The 20,226-nt window shown below is 45.0% G+C and overlaps 1 protein-coding gene and 1 long non-coding RNA gene across 3 annotated transcripts; one reads left to right on the top strand and one right to left on the bottom strand.

Annotated features, from left to right (window-relative positions):
- Nucleotides 1-3,794: 3,794 nt before the first annotated feature.
- LOC106994698 (uncharacterized) lies at nt 3,795-12,245 on the bottom strand. The gene is made up of 3 exons (XR_003725213.2): nt 11,864-12,245; nt 11,616-11,774; nt 3,795-4,794 (listed from the first exon to the last, which is right to left on the bottom strand). It is a non-coding gene; the product is annotated as an uncharacterized LOC106994698 (long non-coding RNA).
- A 78-nt stretch (nt 12,246-12,323) lies between these two features.
- On the top strand, nt 12,324-17,256 carry UQCRFS1 (ubiquinol-cytochrome c reductase, Rieske iron-sulfur polypeptide 1). 2 transcript variants are annotated; one of them, XM_077978026.1, is made up of 3 exons: nt 12,324-12,415; nt 12,473-12,576; nt 16,369-17,256. In XM_077978026.1, exons 1-3 carry the CDS (start codon nt 12,363-12,365, stop codon nt 16,977-16,979), a joined length of 768 nt encoding a protein of 255 aa, XP_077834152.1. In that variant the 5' UTR covers nt 12,324-12,362; the 3' UTR covers nt 16,980-17,256. The 2 variants fall into 2 exon arrangements, with proteins under 2 accessions (XP_077834152.1, XP_014978953.2); XM_015123467.3 differs by having other exon boundaries at nt 12,324-12,576.
- The last annotated feature ends 2,970 nt before the right edge of the window (nt 17,257-20,226 follow it).

The following is a 20,226-nucleotide window of genomic DNA, read 5'->3' as shown; positions in this document are numbered from 1 at the left end:
TGGTAGATCTCAAGAGGAGAAAGGTGCCTGCTGGGGAGTGGTGGGAAAGGAAATCTGACCGACTAACTTTCCACTGATTGTAATTATGTAAATCCAAGATGCCAAAGAAGTAGAATATGTGGCCTTTAGATAAGGTACCATAAACCTGTCTTGGATAATTAACCTTTTTAAGAAGCAACCATGTTCGGTACTTAATATCTGAAAAGGTGTAACGTAGCAAGAGTGGGCTATAAAGAAAAGAGATGGAAAGTGTGGTTGCATTTCCCAATTCATGATGGTGGGCTGCAGCTAATTAATTCATAATGCCACTGAATTGATACTTCTTTATTTGTGTTCATGCAAATTACCTCTTAACTCATGTTAAAAGGCAAACATATTGAGCAAGTTGAACTTTCAAAAAAGCCAACCTTCATAGGAGACAGAATAATAACGGTTATGGTTGGTTATTCATGCTGCTATAGATAAGATTATTATGTCAACATTTCCATTTGAAACTCTTATTTTCAACAATTTATAACTTGGTCATAAAAAATAAAGATCCATTGTGCTCTAAGTGACTGTTACGGTTTCACCTGGGGAAAGATTATTTTTTGCCCCTCCAAGTTTAAAAATAGCTTTACTTAGCAGGTTAAAAGGTTATCATCTCACCAGGTTTAGAAAATGGCATTCACTGTCTAGGCGGGCCAGGCCATCACCAGGGGCCGCTGCTCTCTGACCTGGCTGTTCCGAGTGTCCTTGTTGGCGTGATTCCCAGCTCACCAACTGCTGGGGATGGGGGTTTCTTCTCATTGATACTCATCTACTCTTGTTTTTTGTTGTTGTTGCCTTCTTTTGAAACAGAGTCTCGCTCTGTCACCCAGGCTGGAGTTCAGTGGTGCGATCTCGGCTCACTGCAACCTCTGCCTCCCGGGTTCAAGTGATTCTCCTGCCTCAGTTTCCCAGGTAGCTGGGACTACAGGCCGTGCCACCACGCCTGACTAATTTTTATATTTTTGATAGAGATGGGGTTTCACCATGTTGGCCAGGCTGGTCTTAAACTCCTGACCTCAGGTGATCTGTCCACCTCAGCCTATCAAAGTACTGGGATTACAGGTGTGAGCCACCACGCCCGGCCTTGTTTGTACCTGCCCAGTGGCCTAAAAACTTTCCTCTTGAATATAGCCTTTTCTGTCTTCTCTTTCCTTCCCCAAGACTCAGGAGACATGCATCCACTTATCTATCAATTGGATCGTTACTTACTCACTGAGCACATACAGGGGACAAGGTGTATGCTGCTGTGGGGACACAGGTGTGAGCAGAGAAGATATGGGAAAACTGAGAACTCCCTTGGAGTTTCTCTAATATTCAGATGTAGATTTCATGGGGTGGGATGGGCAGAAGTCCATCTTTAGGTTCTTTAAAGGTGCTGATTACAGCCAGGTGTGGTGGTACACACCTGTAGTCCCAGCTATTTGGGAGGCAGAGACAGGAGGAGTGCTTGAGCCCAGGAGTTCAAGGCTGCAGTGACCTATGATTGCACCATTGCACTCTGGCCTGGGAGACAGAGCAAGACCCCGTCTCAAAAAAAAAAAAATAATAATAATAATAATAAATAGGCTGGGCTCAGTGGCTCACGTCTGTAATCCCAACACTTTGGGAGGCCGAGGCGGGTGGATCACGTGAGGTCAGGAGTTCGAGACCAACCTGGCCAACACGGCGAAAGCCCGTTTTTACTAAAAATACAAAAATTAGCCGGGCGGGGTGGCTCACACCTGCAGTCCCACCTATTTGGGAGGCTGAGGCACGAGAATCACTTGAACATGGGAGGCAGAAGTTGCAGTGAGCCAAGATCATGCCACTGCAGTCCAGCCTGGGCGACAGAGTGAGATTCGGTCTCTAAATAAATAGATAAATAAATGTGCTGATTTGGCTCCAGCAGACACCATTAGCTTCCCACAGTAGTAAATAAGGGCCAACTGTAAGTGAACAGGCAAAGAGACACCGTTGAATCAGATGGTGATGAAGTCAATAAATAAAAAAATAAAAATCGATGGAGTGACTGGGAGTGACAAGAGGTGTGAAGGGCGGAAAGATCAGGTGTAAAGTGGGTACCAATAATAAGCTCAGTTGGATTGTGCATGCTGGGAAGACAGGAGGCACCCAGGAGTGCTGGGGCACCAGGAGCAAGTATGGGAGAGTGGAAGAGTTAGAGATGGAGAAGGTGGAGGAGCTGGCCTAGAATTCCAAGTCACTTCCCTCTCTGAATCACAGGCACTCATACTTAGTGCTATTCCTCCCTATCCTGTCGTCCTTGTGTGGTTGAAATGGACGCAGGTGAGATTTGCTTTTCACTACTTCCCAAATGGAGGTAGATTGATGGATTGACATTTTAATTGTAAAAATAATAATATAAACTCAGTGTAAAAAAGATAACATAGGAAAACAAAGGGCAAAGTCAAAAATAGATGTTAATAAATCCACTATCCAAAAATAATGATTGTTAATATTTGATGCACATCTTGCTAGACTTTTTGTTTGCAAACGCAGACAGTTACTGACCTGCATACATGCATCCATTTAACAAAAACTTGATCATATACATCCTGATGTATAAGCTGCTTTTTTCACTTAATGCATTGAGTACCATTTACTATGTCATTAAACACAGATCTATGATATAATTTTAAAAGAGGGCAAAGTGATTTTATGGATGCAGCCCCGTCTAACTCATCCTGCACAGCGGACAGGAAATCTGCAGATCATTTTTCATGATTATAAACAACCCTGCTATGAACGTCTTTGCACATTCATCTTCATGTACTTGTCTGATGCTTATTTTGAACACATTCCTACAACCAGGGTGGTTGGGTAAAAGGCTCTGGGTTGTGAGTGCAAACTGCAGAATCCCACACATAGAGGACATGGGGGTCCTCAGGCAGGCCTCAGGGGAGAGCAGGAGAGCTGCCCTCACTCCCCGGGTGGGCAGGGCTCCAGGGCCAGATATGCTGTCTCCAGGATCCCTCTACCTTGTCCGAAGTTCAGGGCTCCCGTGACCTCTGCCTTCCAGGGGCACCTGCAAATTAGACCCCATTCTCTTAGGGTCTGAGTTGCCTTTGCACAAAAGTGCTGAGAAGGGACTGTTGGTGTCTGGCAAGGTATTTGCCTCTCCATGTAGCAAATCTACAAGAAAAGGGGGTTGGGCTAGAGTACACCAACTGGGTTCTGAGCTGAGAGGAAACCTAAGACTTGACCTCTAGAACCGTTAGATATTCACATTCCATTCCCTAGATGGCACAGATCTACCTAGAGCCCCTGTCTCTTGCAGGGCAAGCCAGGGGAATGAATGCCTCTCTCAGCAGGAGCCAAGAGAGGAGAGAAGCCTCTCTCCACGGATGCACCTGCCCAGCGCTCGGGTCCTAGGATGTTGCCCCACCTGGATCAGCAGCACCGTCCCCCAGTGCCTGCCTTCTCTGCTCATGCCTCCAGGTGATCTCTTGTGTTCCTCACCCTTCCCGTCCCTCCTGACCCCGGGCACCTCCACGATCCCTTCTGCCCAGGCTTTTGGTTCCATCTCCCATCAGGGTCTCACTGACTGCACTCCATTCTCTCTCTGGAGCACAAGAGGCCTCATATGCATTTGCTGACCCCTTCAGCTAGCACAAATTTGCTGTCTCTCTCTGCGTGCCTAAAGTTCCATTAGAGGTGGAATAGAAGGAGCCCAGTCACTCTTACACAGCTGAGGACGCAGCAATACTTCTTTGTGGAGTGCAAGACTCTATCCCTGCCTTAAGGAGTTTATTTGGTGGAGACAAGGCAGAGAAGGTAGGGCGGTTTATTCCAGCCTAAGAGAGGGCATCCACAGCACATCCCACAGCCGTCCACAGGAAGGGGACTAGAAATAGAACAGTAGCTGTAAAATACTCATCCGCACACACTGAACACTGCCAGAGGCCGTGCCAGCATAACCGAGTTCAAGCCGGTACCACGCACTGCACGACAGCCAGTACGTCAAGAGACAAGGAGTTGGGTCAAGGGAGGGGGCTTTGTTTTGGAGAGCCAGCAACTGAGAAGGTGGTGGCCCAGTGTCCTAAAGAACCATCTGAAGTTACTATGAATTTCAGCCTCCTTTTATGTGGGAGGAGGGGAGGGGGTTGAGGTTAGGATGTGACCGATGACAATGGACATCTGGGCAGCAGCGAGGGTCTGAGGGGCCTGGAGACGTGTTTGTCCTTGGTCGAGTCCTAGTGCTCATGTGCATCTTTAACACACAGTGTTGCTCATGGGATGCCCTCCTTATCTCCTTGGGGGTGAGCGTTTGGAAGGAACTGTGGTCCTCCTTGCTTTAAACTAGAAACAAAAGTCCTCCCACAGTTAGCTTGGTTTATGTGCAGAGATCAGCAAGGGCAGTTAACCTAGAAGATGTCACCACAGGGGGTGGGTTAGGAGCAAAGCACTTGTCACATGAAGGCTTCTTTTCACTGCTCCACCAAGGGCACATTCTTGCCTTCCCCTTTATACACACTCTTGTAACCCCCATCTTGCCAGGAGGTTGGACGTGTCTCCAGGTCTGCCCAAGTCCACCAGGGCTTCCTGGAGGATGTGGAGTTTCTGCCGGACCTTGAACCAGAGGTGAATAAGGCAGAGGATGGAGGGGGCTCCAGGTTAGGCCCAGCACAGGGCCAGGTGGGAAGGAGAGTAGCTTTGGCCTCTGCACAGAACCACCAGGTCCATGATCCAGTCTTGTCTCTTCCGCCATCCCCATCCCTTCCAGCTCTGGCATTCATGGAACAAATCATCAGTTATTTGAATTCAAATCTGACAAATTAAATAGCAAAGAATTAAATAAGTTGTAGATCAATACTATCTGAACGACCAATTAATCATTCTCTGTAATTAAAACGACCAATTCCTAACACCTTTCAGTTATATTTTATTGCACCATTTCTAATTCAGAGCTTTCAGGCAGTTGTATTGATTGTAGGTATACTTACCTGGTAATCAAATAATTTATTAATCAGCATACTTCATTATGGAATATCTGGTTTAATTACAGTCACATTGACTCAGAGGGCTGGTTTAGTTCAGCCTGAGTTTTATTTTTATTTTATTTTACTTTTTTGAGACAGAGTTTTGCTCTCGCTGCCCAGGCTGGAGTGCAATGGTGCGATCTTGGCTCACTGAAACCTCCACCTCCTGGGTTCAAGTGATTCTCCTGCCTCAGCCTCCCAAGTAGCTGGGATTACAGGCACCCGCCACCATGCCCAGCTAATTTTTTGTATTTTTAGTAGAGACAAGGTTTCACCATGTTGGTCAGTCTAGTCTTGAGATCCTGACCTCAGGTGATCCACCAGCCGTGGTCTCCCAAAGTGCTGGAATTACAGGCATGCGATATCCTGCCCAGCCCAACTTGAGTTTTATTTTAAAGATGCTGGAGGTTTGCCATCACCTGGTTGTATACGTCACACAAAGTTCCTTCTTTTGTGAAAAATAATTGTAAAAAAATAGGTGTGTGTACTTAAAAGCAGGTAAATGGATAAACTCAAGTGGTTCCTCAAAATTATGTTTTAACTGTAATCTTTTTCATGGAGGTTTCGCAACTTAATTTATTCCCAGCATGCTTAGAAAAGTGCTCTCAAGAGTCAGGGATTAAAAGGCCTTTGGGTACATGGGTGCTGCCTTCATTAGTACCTTGAAATACAAATTAAATCCCAAGCACATCACAATTTGCTTTCCTGCATCTACCAATTTTGAAACAGCACAAATAAAATGTCTTACTTTCTTTGTGAATTTATTATTTCAACTGTTCATGCTGGACACCTGGTGGTTTGATTTAACTTCCCTTAATGTTTTGGGGCATCATTAGGAGAGGGAAATGAGGACCTGTAATTGTGTGTGCAGACCCTGCAGGGGCTCTGGTTGGGCTGGAGTCTCCTTCCTGCTCCCCTTGCTCACATTCAAGGTCCCCAGGGCTGTCTGGGGTTGTCTTGGAGACTCAGGGAGCCAGTTCCTCCCCAGGGAGAAGAGGGCTCTGGTGGGCTTCCCTCTGCAAAGACAGAACGTGGGCATCAGTCTCTGGATCTCGGCTTCTCCTGAGTGATGGGCAAAGCTTCCACAGAGGTGTTGAGCTGGGTCGCAGCTGAGTGGATCCAGCACTTCAGGCTTGAGAACAAGATGACTGAAGGTAGGGAGCCGTGGGACCACTGAGAAGGACAGAGGCGGAGGTGGGAGGGGAGCAGAAACTGACATTACCACCTTCTCTGTCCTCTACAAACTGTCCAAGGACTTTCAGAGCCATACCCCTTCAATTTATCTCCTGCCCCCCCGAAATCTTCCTTCCCTCCAAAAAATGTTCAATTCTCCATCAAAACAATTCATCCTAGACCTGTCTCTCTCAGAGTACTCCTCACTCTGCAGGGAGAGCCGGGGGAAGTCCCTAACAGCACACAGAAAGGATGGCAATTTGGAACACGGAGTGGATTACATGCCAAGGGCTTCCATTCAGTCACACGCTTACACACCTTCTACCCGTATCCTCACAGTGTCCTCCGGGAGTTCTAGCCAGCAGGTGAGCAGCCGGATGGCATCATCCTTGCTCTACTTCCCCGCTTGCTGGCTCTCGTTGTCCTTATTCTTGGAGAAAGAAAGTCCAAATTCTTAGCACAGTGTGCAAAGCATGAGCCCTCCAGGTCAGGGCCTGAATTAGGTTCTCTCTGAGTTCCCTCTGAGCCATAGCACTCTGTCCCACCAGCCCAGGACTCCCTGCCCCTCGTCCTTTCTTTCCTCCATAGAACGTACCACCATCTCGTATATTACATGTTTGGTGGTTGTCTAGCTTCCGCAAGTAAAATATAAGGTCCTGGGGGCCACACACATTTGACTGCTGTGCTCGCGGCTATCTCTTTCATCAGTAGTGGACACACAGCGTTGCATATAGTCACTGTACACAAATCTTCTGACTGGATGAATGATCCATCTCCAAGGGCCCTTAATTACAATCACAACCAACTAACTTAGCAATTTGAAAGCCTTCTTTCATCTTCACAACCAACCTTTGAGATAGGTATTCTTATCTCCATCCTCAGACGAGGACACCAGGGCTCAGAGGGCATCAGTCACTTGCCCAAGTGACTCCAGCAATTGGAGGACTTGGGATCACACTTAGGCTGCCTGACTCAAGAGCCCAGGCTCTTGCAAAGTATTTGAAACAAATGAGTTCAATGAATTCCACAAATTTTCAGGGGGCACATAATACAATCCAGGTGTAAAAAACATTGGGGGACTTTTGGTGCTACTGCAGCAGCCTGCTTGGCAAGAGATGGATGTGTGGCTGATAGGGAAACTGATAGGGTTTTCAACAAAGCCTGAAATTAATCATACTTAATGAATGTGACTAACGTGATGAAAGAATGAGCGATTAAAATATTAGCACATCTGAACTTCTCCCCCCTGGCTAATTTCTTCTCCTCCCTAGGGTTACCATGTTTCAAAGAAGTAGGGGCACAGAATTACGGAAACGGGTTTTATGGAACACAAATGCCTTTTAAATGGCTTAGATTAAGGACAGTCTGTGCAGTTCTCAAGCGGCTGTCCATCTTCACATCTCGCTGCTCAAGCGAAGGACGTGGGCTGAGGGGAGAGGCTGAAACTGTCACGATGGCTGCAACTGGAAATGGGAAGCCAGGCATTTCCCGGGGTAATTGTGTGGAAACAGGAGATAGAAATGGGATCCTTTCAGCAGGGAGGTGGCTGCCTTTCTGTGTGGGCAAGTGGCTGGGAGGCATGCTCCCTGGGGACGAGGCAAAGGCATCTTACTGGCTTTGCACATTATGCAGGATCATAGGCAGAATTACCCAGTGATAAATTTGTTTTGAGGATGACAAATGCAGAATCCTAGCACATTCACCTTAGAGCTCCCCTCCCTATCCGCACCCCCTACACACATTGCCCAGATGAACACATTAAGACTAGGGAAGAGGGCTGGGCACGGTGGTTCGCACCTGTAATCCCAGCACTTTGGGAAGCTGTGGCGGGCGGATCACGTGAGGTCAAGAGTTTGGGATCAGCCTGGCCAGCATGGCAAAACCCCATCTCTACTAAAAATACAAAAATTAGCTGGGCGTGGTGGAACGTGCCTGTGATCCCAGCTACTCGGGAGGCTGAGGCAAAATTGCTTGAACCCAGGAGGCAGAGGTTGCAGTGAGCTGAGATCACACCACTGCACTCCAGCCTGGGCAACAGAGCAAAACTTCGTCTCAAAAAACAAACAAACAAACAAAAAGACTGTAGGGAACAGGAAGTATCTAGACTACAATTCACACTAGGAGATTCCCCTGCGTATCGGTATTCTGCTCTGTCACTCTCCGGAATCAATCGATCATGCTTGTGCAAGGAATCATATAAACCTGAGGTCCCAAACTCAAGGCCTCAGCAGATGGGCAGGTAACGGAACTGAATGGACGCAGTGGGAAAGGACCTAGACCACCAAGCAGGTACCTACCCTGACTGACAGCACCCCACTGTCTTTCTCTATGTTGAGGACACGGGCCTCGAGTGGCTTAAAATAATGCAATTTTATTATTTTACAATTCTGGAGGTCTGAAGCCTAACACGGGTCTGTAGGGCTGCACTTCTTCTAGAGACTCTAAGGGAGACTGTTTCCTTTCCATTTCCAGCTCCACCTCTGCCTGCAGGCCCCTCCTCTGGCTCCACCCTCAAAGCCAGCAGTGTGGCATTTCTGTCCTCTCACCTCTTGCTTCCCTCCTCTAAGACCCTATGAACACGCTGCACCCACCCGGACAGTGCAGGAAGACTCTCTGATATGGTTTGGCTCTGTGTCCCCACCCAGATCTCATCTTGAATTGTTACAATCCCCTTGAATTGTAACCAAGGCGGGACCAGGTGGAGGTGATGGATCATGGGGGCAGTTTCCCCCATGTTGTTCTCATGATAGTGAGTTATCATGAGATCTGATAGTTTTATAAGGGGTTTCCCCCTTCGCTGGGCTCTTATTCTCTCTCCTGCCACCCTGTGAAGAGGTCCCTCCTACCATGATTGTAAATTTCCTGAGGGTGTCCCCAACCTGCCGTGCTCAGCTGTGAGCTGTAATTTACAAATTAAACCTCTTTTCTTTGTAAATTACCCAGTCTCAGGTATTTCTTCATAGCTGCATGACAAGGACTAATACACTCTCCCTATCTCAATCTCCAATCACAGCTACAACATTCCTTTGCCATGTAAAGTAACATACTCCTAGGTTCCAGGGATTAGGCTGTGGACATTTTTGTGGCGAGGCATTAGTCCATCTACCATAGTTTGTATGTGGGAATACTCACAATTTGTAAATGCTAGCAAATAATTCTGAGGTTCATAGCACTGTGTATGCCAGATCACCAGGTGTCTCTGGGCAGAAATGAGTGGGGAGAGAGTGAATCTCCAGTCCATGACTTCTGACCTCTGATTTAAACAGTATTTGTTAAAAGGAAGGCTTGGCGTCGTGCTTCCTCCTGCCTTGTTCATACATACGCATTGCTTGTCAGACTTCCAGAGAACTGAGAAGCTTACCAAGCATTTATGTTCCCAGGCCTGTGGCTATTTTTTCCCCTCAGTTTACAAAACTAACAATGTTTGTTAAGCTCTCGTTGTATGCCAGTGTGCTAAATATTTCACATGGATTCTTTATTTTAATTTGCACAACAATCTCATTTTTATCTCTGTTTTTTACAAATAAGAAATCTGACACTCAGTAATGTTGCCCGACATCACACAGGTAGTAAGGGGCAGAGCTGGCATGAAAGTCAGGCTGTCTGGCTCCAGAGTGAGCTGATACATGAAAGCTAAAACCCTCTTCAGTTAAATAACAACCACCGAGGAGTTGCAGTGGTGTGCACCTGTAGTCCCAGCTACTCTGGAGGCTAAGGTAGGAGGATTGCTTGAGGCCAGGAGTTTGAGACCAGCCTGGGCAACACAGCAAGACCCTCATCTACCAAGTGGAACCCAGGCTGGCCTACAGAAGTCCAAGTTCCAGTATGCCTGCCACTCCTGGACGTTGCCCTCCTTCTTCCACAAGAGGACAGATGTTCTACTATACGATTACCCTTCTCTCTGCTGCAACACTGGACTAGAACCACTACCAGATGGGTGCTTATCAATGTGTCTTTGGGCAGGTCCTTTGTCTTCTCTGAGTCTTAGTTTCTTCATCTAGAAAATAGAAAGTTATTATTATTATGGATATTTACATACGGTGTGCCAGGCACAGTTCTAGGCATTTTACATATATTAATCCATTTCATCCTTAAAATAACTCTCTAGGGTAGACCCTGTTATTATCTCTGTTTTACAAGAGAAAGACTGAGAGGCACACACAGAGATTAAATAACTTGCCCTAGGGCACAGCTAGTGAGTGGTGAAACTAAAATTGAATGCAGGAAGTCTGGAGATAATTCCTATTCTGTTCACCCAACTGGGACATTGTGAAGGTTTTGTGAAGACTCCTTCATTCATTCATTCACTCGTTCATTCATTCATTTTTCATTTACTCTTACCAACTCAGAGGACAGTTGCGATATTATTTCATGTGAAGCACTCAAACCATGCATGGTGTGTGACAACTTCTCTGGAAATGTCTTTTATCCTAAGGTTGTTGCCAGGGGAGAGCACTGAGCCAGCTGTGTGATGAGCCTGGCCAGGGTGGCCCCTGAGGAGGCAGCCCCCAGTCTTGAGAGTACAATATAGTCCCTTGGGCTATAAGGCTAGGAAAAGCCCAGGCCCTAAGAGGAGTCATAGGAAAGTCAAAGGGGAAAACTGTCAGTACACTTTGGACATGGCGTGAGGAATAACAGTGAGTCAGCAAGGATCAAGGGAAGGCTTCTTAGAGGAGGTGGCATTTCAGATAAAAACACCACCAGCAAATCCTCACTTGGTGCTGCCTGTGTGCTGGGCCTGCTTGTAGGTGCTTTACACATTTCAGTACATTTACTCCTCCCAGTAACTTTACAACACACATGGCATCATTACTGCCCCCTTTTGGCAGGCGAGGAAACTGAGGCACAGAGCGGTGAAGGAACTTGCCCAGATCACAGAGCCCATGCACAGCACAGAGCCAATTCTGTGCACTGCTTATATTAACATTTACTTAATATTTAAATCATTTTTGACCTAAATAAATGAAAAACTTTATCTCAGTATAGTACAGAATAGAAAACCAGTATGGAAAGAAAATCAATACTATGAACCATACAACGAAATCACTCTAGACTCAGTTGTCTGATAAGAGCTTCTAATTCAAGATCTTTTCTGTTAAAAGTGGGAGATAAGTGTAGAGAGGAATTAAAGATATATTAGGATCAAACTGAGGCCAAGTGCATTGGCTCATGCCTATAATCCCAGTACTTTGGGAGGCGGAGACAGGATTCCTTGAGGCCAGGAGTTTGAGACTGGACTAGGCAATATAGTGAGACCCCATCTGTACGTGTGTGTGTGTGTGTGTGTGTTTTAATTAAAGATGTATTAGTACCAAACTGAGACTTTCTCATTGGTGCAATCAGGATTGAAAGAGAAAAACAAAACAAAAACGTTCTCACGATGTGATGGAAGGTGAATGAGCCAACTCTGCATCCTCTAAAATTCTAAAATCTTACTTGGGGAAACAGTGGTGTCACTGAAGAGCCCAGACTCAGGAGACAGATTACCCTGCTTCACATTTTGCTGGTTATCCAGTTCCGGGAAAAGAATCTCTCTACACCGCGGTTTCTTCATGGGCAAAATGCTGATACTAATAGCTCTGACTTCATAGAGACCTTGATAACAAATGAAAGAAGGTAGGTATAATAAAACACAAAACCAAATACACAGCGAATGCTTAATAAACATAATCCATTAGCATTACCGAGTTTTGCACAGATGCCTCTGGCCTTTTTTTTTGTTGTTGCTGTTAGACGAAGATAATAATAATCATCATAGTAAAAACATAGCGATTACTATGTGCCGGACTTTGTCCTAGTTGAGATATAGTACCGTCCTAAGTTAAACTATAATCGTTTATTGTTATCTTTAGGTCTTCCTGGATGACATTTTTACTCTAAAGGATCGTAAAGTCGGCCCATCGGACGTCACTGGAGTCCCCTGTTCAGCCGTCTCTTTCTTCTGGGCATCTCTCGGGACACAGACCAAGTGGCACCGGGACTGACAGGTGGGCCGCAAGCCCCGCCCCCAGCGAGGGCTTGTAGCCGCGTCCCCTGACGCAGCGCCTCTCCAGGTTTGCCCCGCCCTGCAGGACTTACTTTCCGGCGGCGCGCTGACGCCACGCGTTGCGCTCCTCTTCGCGCCTGCGCCGTGGTTGGAAGGTCGTCCCTGTGACCGGCTTGGCGGTTGGAGCAGCTGTCGCCATGTTGTCGGTCGCAGCCCGCTCGGGACCGTTCGCGCCCGTCCTGTCGGCCACGTCCCGCGGGGTGGCGGGCGCGCTGCGGCCCTTGGTGCAGGCCACGGTGCCCGCCACCCCGAAGCCGCCTGTGCTGGACCTGAAGCGGCCCTTCCTCAGCCGGGAGTCGCTGAGCGGCCAGGCCGTGCGCCGGCCTTTGGTCGCCTCCGTGGGCCTCAATGGTGAGCCGGGGCGAGGGCCACAAGCGGGGCTGAGGGTCTCTCGGTGCCCGCTCCTCTGGCCCCCAGCAGGGAGCGGCCGCGGGTGCACGAGCGGAGCCTGAATCAGGTCGGGCTGGGCGGCCTCCGCGACGCTGGGCATGGCACCCGGGCCCGGGTTGTCTTTCGGGGGCCGGCCTGGACTCGCGTCCGCCGGCTCCACCGGGTTCCTCCTCGGCCGAGTTCACGAGCTCTGAAGTCCCGCTGCTCCAGCCACCTCTGAGGGGTTTTGTTGCTTGCAGGTCGTTTGACCTTGGGCAAGTTTCTAAACGTACTTCCTGTGAAATGGATTCATATCTTTACCAATTTTGTAGGGGTGTCGTGAGGCTTAGATGGAGGAATTCTACGTAAAGCCATTAGCAGTTTGGGCACTTACATGCTTAAGAAGTGGAAACTTACTAATTCTTGGGAAGTTGGTCTTCTCACCACTACCGACCCCTTCAGTGTCCTTCCCCTTCACACCCCCCCCCCACGAAAAAAAAAAAAAAAAAAGACATACACAAGGTCAGTTACAGTGTAGTGTCACAACATAATCAGTCCTCAAGAACGGGCAGAGATTGATGACTTTTACATTTTACAGATGAGAAAACAGATGAGGTAGACTAACTCGCACCAGGATCCGTGGTGTGGACATGTGGTAGCAGGGATTTGACAAGACGGATTGTCGTAGCCACTGAGCTCTTCGCAGGGGCTGTTCAACACCCTCTGTCCTTAGATCCCGGTTTATCTTCTTTGCCTCGCCTTCCATCTTTACTTGGCCCGGTATGGGAGATAGAGAAATGGCAGCCTGTGGGCAGTATGCCTGCAGGCTTTGTAGTTTTCAGAAAAACTGTAAAGACTAACGCCATCTCTTAAAATGCTGGAAGCTGGCAATACTGGGATCTAGTTTCTACTTGGGAAAAGTCCGTAGTGTGCTGTGTAGTGGCCGTCCCCACAGTTGGAACAAGTGGTCTTCTTCAGTTTGCCACAGTCTTTACCAGGTCTGCGTGTTTCGTTGTGTTACCAGCCTGGCTCCATTGATAGCTGTGTGTGACTCTTCCCCTACGAGCTAACCAAATTGCCGGACACTTTTCTTTTTACTCTGCCTTCACTCACCCTGGGCTCTGCACTTTCTCCATGGTCCTTCCACTAAGTTGCTACATGTCCACATGTTTTCCTTACCCATCTTTTCAATTTCAGGTAAGGATCAGGTGAATAAAGTTTTTATTTGCTGATTTGTCTGTCTTTATAGCACATACACTTTACACTCTGTATTGTGTTTATTGGTAACTCCTCCAACCTTGGGCTTAAGGGCATAGAAAAGGTAATGTCTTCTTTATTTTTCTATCTTTCACAGCGTCGGATTTCGTATACAGTTAGTGCAAAGTATTTGTGAATGAATGAATGTTAAGGGGCACCAATGGGTTTTGAAAAAACTGTCCATGGCGGGTGTAGAGTACCCTAGCCCATCCTTGGGACCTGGAGGTGAGAAGGAAGGAAGGAGAACATTTCAATAGCAACAGAAAAGCATCTTTGGAATTTGTCGTATTGCTAGAGTTTCTTCAAAAAATTGGAGGCTCACCTGACTTAAGAAATTTTTTTTAGAAACAGGCAAATAATGTAGGACCATGAGGCAAAAACCTTTTCTGTAATCATTTCAGCCTGTAATTTAAGTTCACGTTATAACCTGTCTAGGTTTATGGAAAGATGGTTAATGGAAGGGGAGGGGTTGGATCTGGAGAAGATTGTTGAGTTGGAGAGGAAGGTTGTACTATTTTCTTGCAGATTTCCAAGGCGCATTGGAGCTCACCTTAAAATAAAACTTGTTTTGTTAAAATTCCTTAAATTTTATCCTTTAAGTGTTTGATTTTGCTTTAGGTTAGAATTAAATCTAGCATCTTACTAAAAGGCAGAGCTAATGCAGCTCATGTAAGTATTTGGAGAATGATTTATGCAATAGGGCAATTTAATTTCTGAAAGGATTCTTGGTGGTGTAGCCTACTAAAGTGTAACCAGGTAGGTAGAGTGGGAGGAGACTTTTGCCACCTAATCTCTGAATGAGAAGTGCAAAGCCATTTTATTGTATTTTCTTATACATTTCCTTGAATAGTGTTAAGGATTGTGGATACTGTTTTTAAGGTAGAAGTATGAACTTTTGATTCCTTTATCTCTTAGGTAGGAAACACATCTTTTCTGTAATCTCAGGTAGAGCTAGGAGCAAGTAATTTATGCTTAATTCCAAATGTCAGTGTATACTGGCAGGTTAGCATTTATTTGTTAAGAGTAGTAGTATAGGATGTAATGTCACTTTGACTCCACAGATTCTGGGATGTGAATCTCAAGTTGCCATTATCTGTGTCCTGGTCTTCAGGAAATGATTGAGTTAGTCAGAAAAGCATATAGAGTGATTTTGATAGGTTTCACTATTGTTTGTGAATACTTCTGGCTTCCATAAAGTTATTGACTTGAGAATCATGTGAAAAGCAGTTCAAATATTCCGTATTGTAATGTTTGACTACTCAAGGAAGTACAGTATATTAGGAAGATATCCTAGTAGAAGAAGGTAGAATTGCAGTTTATTACGATAAAAATGCATCTTAAAAGAAATCTTTGTTTTGGAAACACGTTTTCTAAAAGAGGAATTTTTAGTGTCCCCTTTTTTAAAAAGGAAACTTTGTGGCAAATTTCTTAAGATGAATGTACAATCTGCAAAGAGGTTTGCTTCCTGATACATACTTAGAGGTGGTACTAGTTAAAAAAGTTTTTTGGTCAGGTATTTAAAAATAGTATGGGAGAGAAGGATGTAACTGTGTCGTGTTTTTGTTTTTTAAACTACCAAAGAAACTACTTGCTCCCAGAGCACTACATAGTAATTATTTAACATTCATTTGGGCTCTTTTATGGCCTACACTAGAAGTGCCCCAGTTGAGAGAACTGCAACAGTGAAAAGGAAAGATAATACCCCTGCTTTTACAGTGACTGTTGCCCTTTAGTGCATAGGGGGAGATATGAAAATTTTGTCCTTTTTCCCCTCGCTAAATCGAAATAATTAGTTCTTTTGCAGATTTCATTGTATTTTGAGAGCTCTGATAAGGATGTCTTTCTCTGCTTATTAGTGGTTTTAAGTTAAAGTAATACTATTTATACCCTAGAGTATAAAATAGAAACCTTAATTTTTCTGCAGCTAGAGTTATACAGTTCACAGGATGTTTATTATTGTGTCATTATTGTTTTATGGATTGTTAACAGTTTTTTTCCGAGAATATAGATTGGACTATAAGGGGCGGACATTTGCATTAATAAGGTGATCACACGTCAACTTACTGTGTGGACTAGATGAGTTTTAGGGCCTCCTTCTAATCCAGAGAGTATGGGAGGTATTTAGCATGATTTATATAGCATGTCTTGGCAGTTGAATTTTTGGAAATTTTGAAGTATTACTGTTTATTTTGCTGTTTAACGTTTTTAGCGCGATGCACTGAGATGTTGTGAATCCTGAATCAGCAATGTTCAACCAACCAGGAGTAGCTCAATTTACAAATAGTATCTTGTGATTTCATACCAATCTGATAGGTAGTGGTTCACTTCATTTCATTTTTGAGATTTTATATGCTAGCACCGCCAATTTGACTTGTTCTGAGACCCAGTGAGTGCCATGTTTCACATTTTTAGAATTTGATTTTTTACCTGTGGATCCATAAAAGACTGTTTCTTGATGTATACTCCTTTCAGGATACTCATCTAATTGTGTTTTTTAACCTTCTGCTTGTCTTGCAGTCCCTGCTTCTGTTTGTTATTCCCACACAGACGTCAAGGTGCCTGACTTCTATGACTACCGCCGCCTTGAAGTTTTAGATAGTACGAAGTCTTCCAGAGAGAGCAGCGAGGCTAGGAAAGGTTTCTCCTATATGGTAACTGCAGTAACTACTGTGAGTGTTGCATATGCTGCCAAGAATGTCGTCACCCAGTTCATTTCCACCATGAGTGCTTCTGCTGATGTGTTGGCTATGGCGAAAATCGAAATCAAGTTATCCGATATTCCAGAAGGCAAGAACATGACTTTCAAATGGAGAGGCAAACCCCTGTTTGTGCGTCATAGAACCCAGAAGGAAATTGAGCAGGAAGCTGCAGTTGAATTGTCCCAGTTGAGGGACCCACAGCATGATCTAGATCGAGTAAAGAAGCCTGAATGGGTTATCCTGATAGGTGTTTGCACTCATCTTGGTTGTGTACCCATTGCAAATGCAGGAGATTTTGGTGGTTTTTACTGCCCTTGCCATGGGTCACATTATGATGCATCTGGCAGGATCAGATTGGGCCCTGCTCCTCTCAACCTTGAAGTCCCCCCATATGAGTTCACCAGTGATGATATGGTGGTGGTTGGTTAGAGACTTGGACTCAAGTCATAGGCTTCTTTCAGTCTTTACGTCACCTTAGAAGACTTATTTGAGAGCAAGCCTTCTGTACCTGAAGTTGATTTGAAATATGTAAGAATTGATGATGTGTTTGCAACATTAATGTGAAGTAAATTGAATTTAATGTTGAATACTTTCAAGCATTCACTTAATAAAGCCGCTGTTAAGCATTGTTGTGCTCAGTCATACATTTGAAAGGTACAATGTCTTTTTAGCTAATTCTAATTAAAAATTACAGACTGATGTACAATATACTTGTGAAATCTGTAACTGACTTTATCTTTTTGCCCAAATATTTGCTTCCTGCTTTGCGTCAGGGACAGAGATTCTGCAAAGCTCATTGTTGGGATGAAGTAAAATTAACGTGTCATCTCTGAGTCCTGGGAGGTATCTATGGCATTGACAGAAACAGTAGTATCTAGGTATTTCTTATTGACCGGACTTGGTAAGAGTACTCGCTATGCGTTTCCTCCCTACTGTGTAAGCTGTGTGATAATGTCAGCTCTAATCTGTGGGAAAGAGTCCTGAATGAGGCATTAGTAGCTCTGAGGGTTTATCTTCAGGTCTGGTCTGCTGGTTTTTCTCCTTAAGTGACAGGCCAGGAAATTTTATTAGTCCCTTATGAGTGTAAATTAATACTTAAAAATCCTTTAGTCTTAATAGGCAGTGATGGGATATTATCTGAGAGAAGCTTTCCAAAATGAGAGTGCTCTGCCATTTCTTTCATTTTGTGTGTGGATCGTTATGTCCCCAAAGCTCCTGCATCCACTCTATCAGGAGGCAGAAAGGGAGCATCTGAGACCTAACATTGCCTGCATGCAGAAGTGGTCCTGCTGGGTTTGTTTCTGTAGTGATGACACAATGTTTTTTCCTGTTGGGTTTACAGTCACTCAGCACTTTTCACTGTAAGATGGTGTGGAACCAGACGCAGAGCACATCAGAATTCACATCCTATTTTCTTCTGCCTCCAATTATGCAGGTGAAACAAGACTCAGGTCTACTTTCTCCTGGGATATGGGAGTGGGCTTTGTCCTTTGAGAATCACAGCCACTTTTTGATGTGTTTGTCTTTACTGTTTGGAGGTGGGCCAGTCATATGCTTTACTGAGTCCACCTGATGATCTCATGTACACTTTTTTAAAATTGCAAAAGTGGTTGGGTTAGGTCTGCCCAAAGGGAACTGACCATCCAGGATTCCAGTCTTTGGTGTTAATAGCTATGTGTTGACAGAAAAAAGAAAATGTCAAACTTTCTATGCTTGTGAGTAGATACTAGTCTTTGCTTCATTTTTACCATTCTAGAAATGAAATTAGCATGTGTGATAATTGGTGGGACACAAGTATTTTATATTCTGTGTCTCTAGATAGTGGAGGCACTCTTTGGATTGGGGGTTGGAGGAGGGGTTGGTGGCAAGAATTGGAATGTGAAACATTGAGTTGTGATGGGAACACAGGTCCACACACTAAAAAACTTGTGCTGCTAAAAATGTCAATAGCATCCCCTCCCTATAAATACTGATACCCCTTATCACCTCCCACCCCAAAGTGATACCTTGAAATTCTATATGGCGGTGGAGGACAGAAGTAGGAGGTTTGCAGGTCCCTAAGGTCCTCAGTGCCGGAATTGCTGTATTTGGTGGCTGCTTACTTCATCTATCATATTTAGAGTTGGATGGTGGGATGCTGTTAAATCCTAGTAGCCCATTTAGTTTTTAAAGAAGGCTTTGTTCCACAAGTGACAGGACAAGTCAAGTCACTTCATGCTACTTTGCTGAATGGATACGGCAGACCTGTGTTACATTTTTACCATTCTGTGAAAACAAAATCGTAGATATTAGGGGGAAATGACTTATAGAATAAACCTGACCAGTCAGCACCCTGACATCAGATCATTTACATGTACTGCATTTTATTGGGGATGATTCTTGGGACAATCTTGAGAGCCAAGGTTTTTCATTACGCTTTAAAAAGTGTTATAAAAATGGCCTTTTTGAAAATGTTGCATTATTTGTTAAAGATAACATCAAATTTTCTTTGGTCTTTTCTGAGTATACCCTTGTAAAATCTTTGACTCAATCTGACTGTGTAGAGGGCATTTGTCCTGATTGGATCAAAATGTGCTTTAGTACCCTCATTTTTCTAAACTGTAGAAACATAGTATTTAAATATCAGAAGTAATTCTTCATTCTCACAGTATTAAATTTCATTTTCTGTATTTTCATGTCATTTGAATTTCATTGCATTTTATATATTAACCCAAAATAATGTTTGTATTTTTTGGACTACTATCCTTAGCCCACTGTTCTAACACACTTTATCACCACCTCCCCTCAACCACTTCCCTGAGTTTCATATTCTTGTGCTTACTGGGCATCTATGTTTGGATGTCCTGTTAACACCTTAAACTGTCTGAAACGAAAAGACGTCATCTCTGTTTCCCATGAAGCAACTTCTCTACTTCAGTCAGTGCCCTCTCCATCTACCTTGTTAACTACCCGGCAAGCAAAAAACCTGCTAGTCTTCCCTGCCTCCTTTCCATTGTCTCCTCTCCACTTTGCCCCAAGTCAGTCCCCTAGTTCTGCCAATTTACTCTTTTTTTTTTTTTTTTTTTTGAGACAGAGTCTCACTGTTGCTCACGCTGGAGTACAATGGCGTGATCTTGGCTCACTGCAACCTCCACCTCCCAGGTTCAAGCGATTCTCCTGTCTCAGCCTCCTGAGTAGCTGGGATTACAGGCATACGCTGCCATGCCTGGTTAATATTTTGTATTTTTTTTTTTTTTTTTTTTTTTTTTTTTTTTTTTTTTTTGAGACGGAGTCTCACGCTGTTGCCCAGGCTGGAGTGCAGTGGCGCGATCTCGGCTCACTGCAAGCTCCACCTCCCGGGTTCCCGCCATTCTCCTGCCTCAGCCTCCTGAGTAGCTGGGACTACAGGCGCCCGCCACTGCGCCCGGCTAATTTTTTGTATTTTTAGTAGAGATGGGGTTTCACTGTGGTCTCGATCTCCTGACCTTGTGATCCGCCCGCCTCGGCCTCCCAAAGTGCTGGGATTACAGGCTTGAGCCACCGCGCCCGGCCAATATTTTGTATTTTAGTAGAGATGGGGTGTCACCGTGCTGCCCAGACTGGTTTCGAACCCCCGAGCTCAGGGAATCCGCCTGCCTCAGCCTCCCAAAATGCTGGGATTACAGGCCTGAGTCACCGCATCCGGCTCGCTAATTTA

This window comes from Macaca mulatta, chromosome 19 (assembly GCF_049350105.2).
Source record: "Macaca mulatta isolate MMU2019108-1 chromosome 19, T2T-MMU8v2.0, whole genome shotgun sequence".
In the NCBI taxonomy this organism is placed as follows: Eukaryota; Metazoa; Chordata; class Mammalia; order Primates; family Cercopithecidae; genus Macaca; species Macaca mulatta.
This window is presented reverse-complemented; position numbering and strand designations above follow the sequence as displayed.

Excerpts from the sequence above, each read along its gene's own strand:
- UQCRFS1 (XM_015123467.3), top strand. The coding sequence starts at position 12,363 with ATGTTGTCGGTCGCAGCCCGCTCGGGACCGTTCGCGCCCGTCCTGTCG. Across the intron at positions 12,577-16,368 it reads CGCCTCCGTGGGCCTCAATG|TCCCTGCTTCTGTTTGTTAT; the intron begins GTGAGCCGGGGC and ends CTTGTCTTGCAG.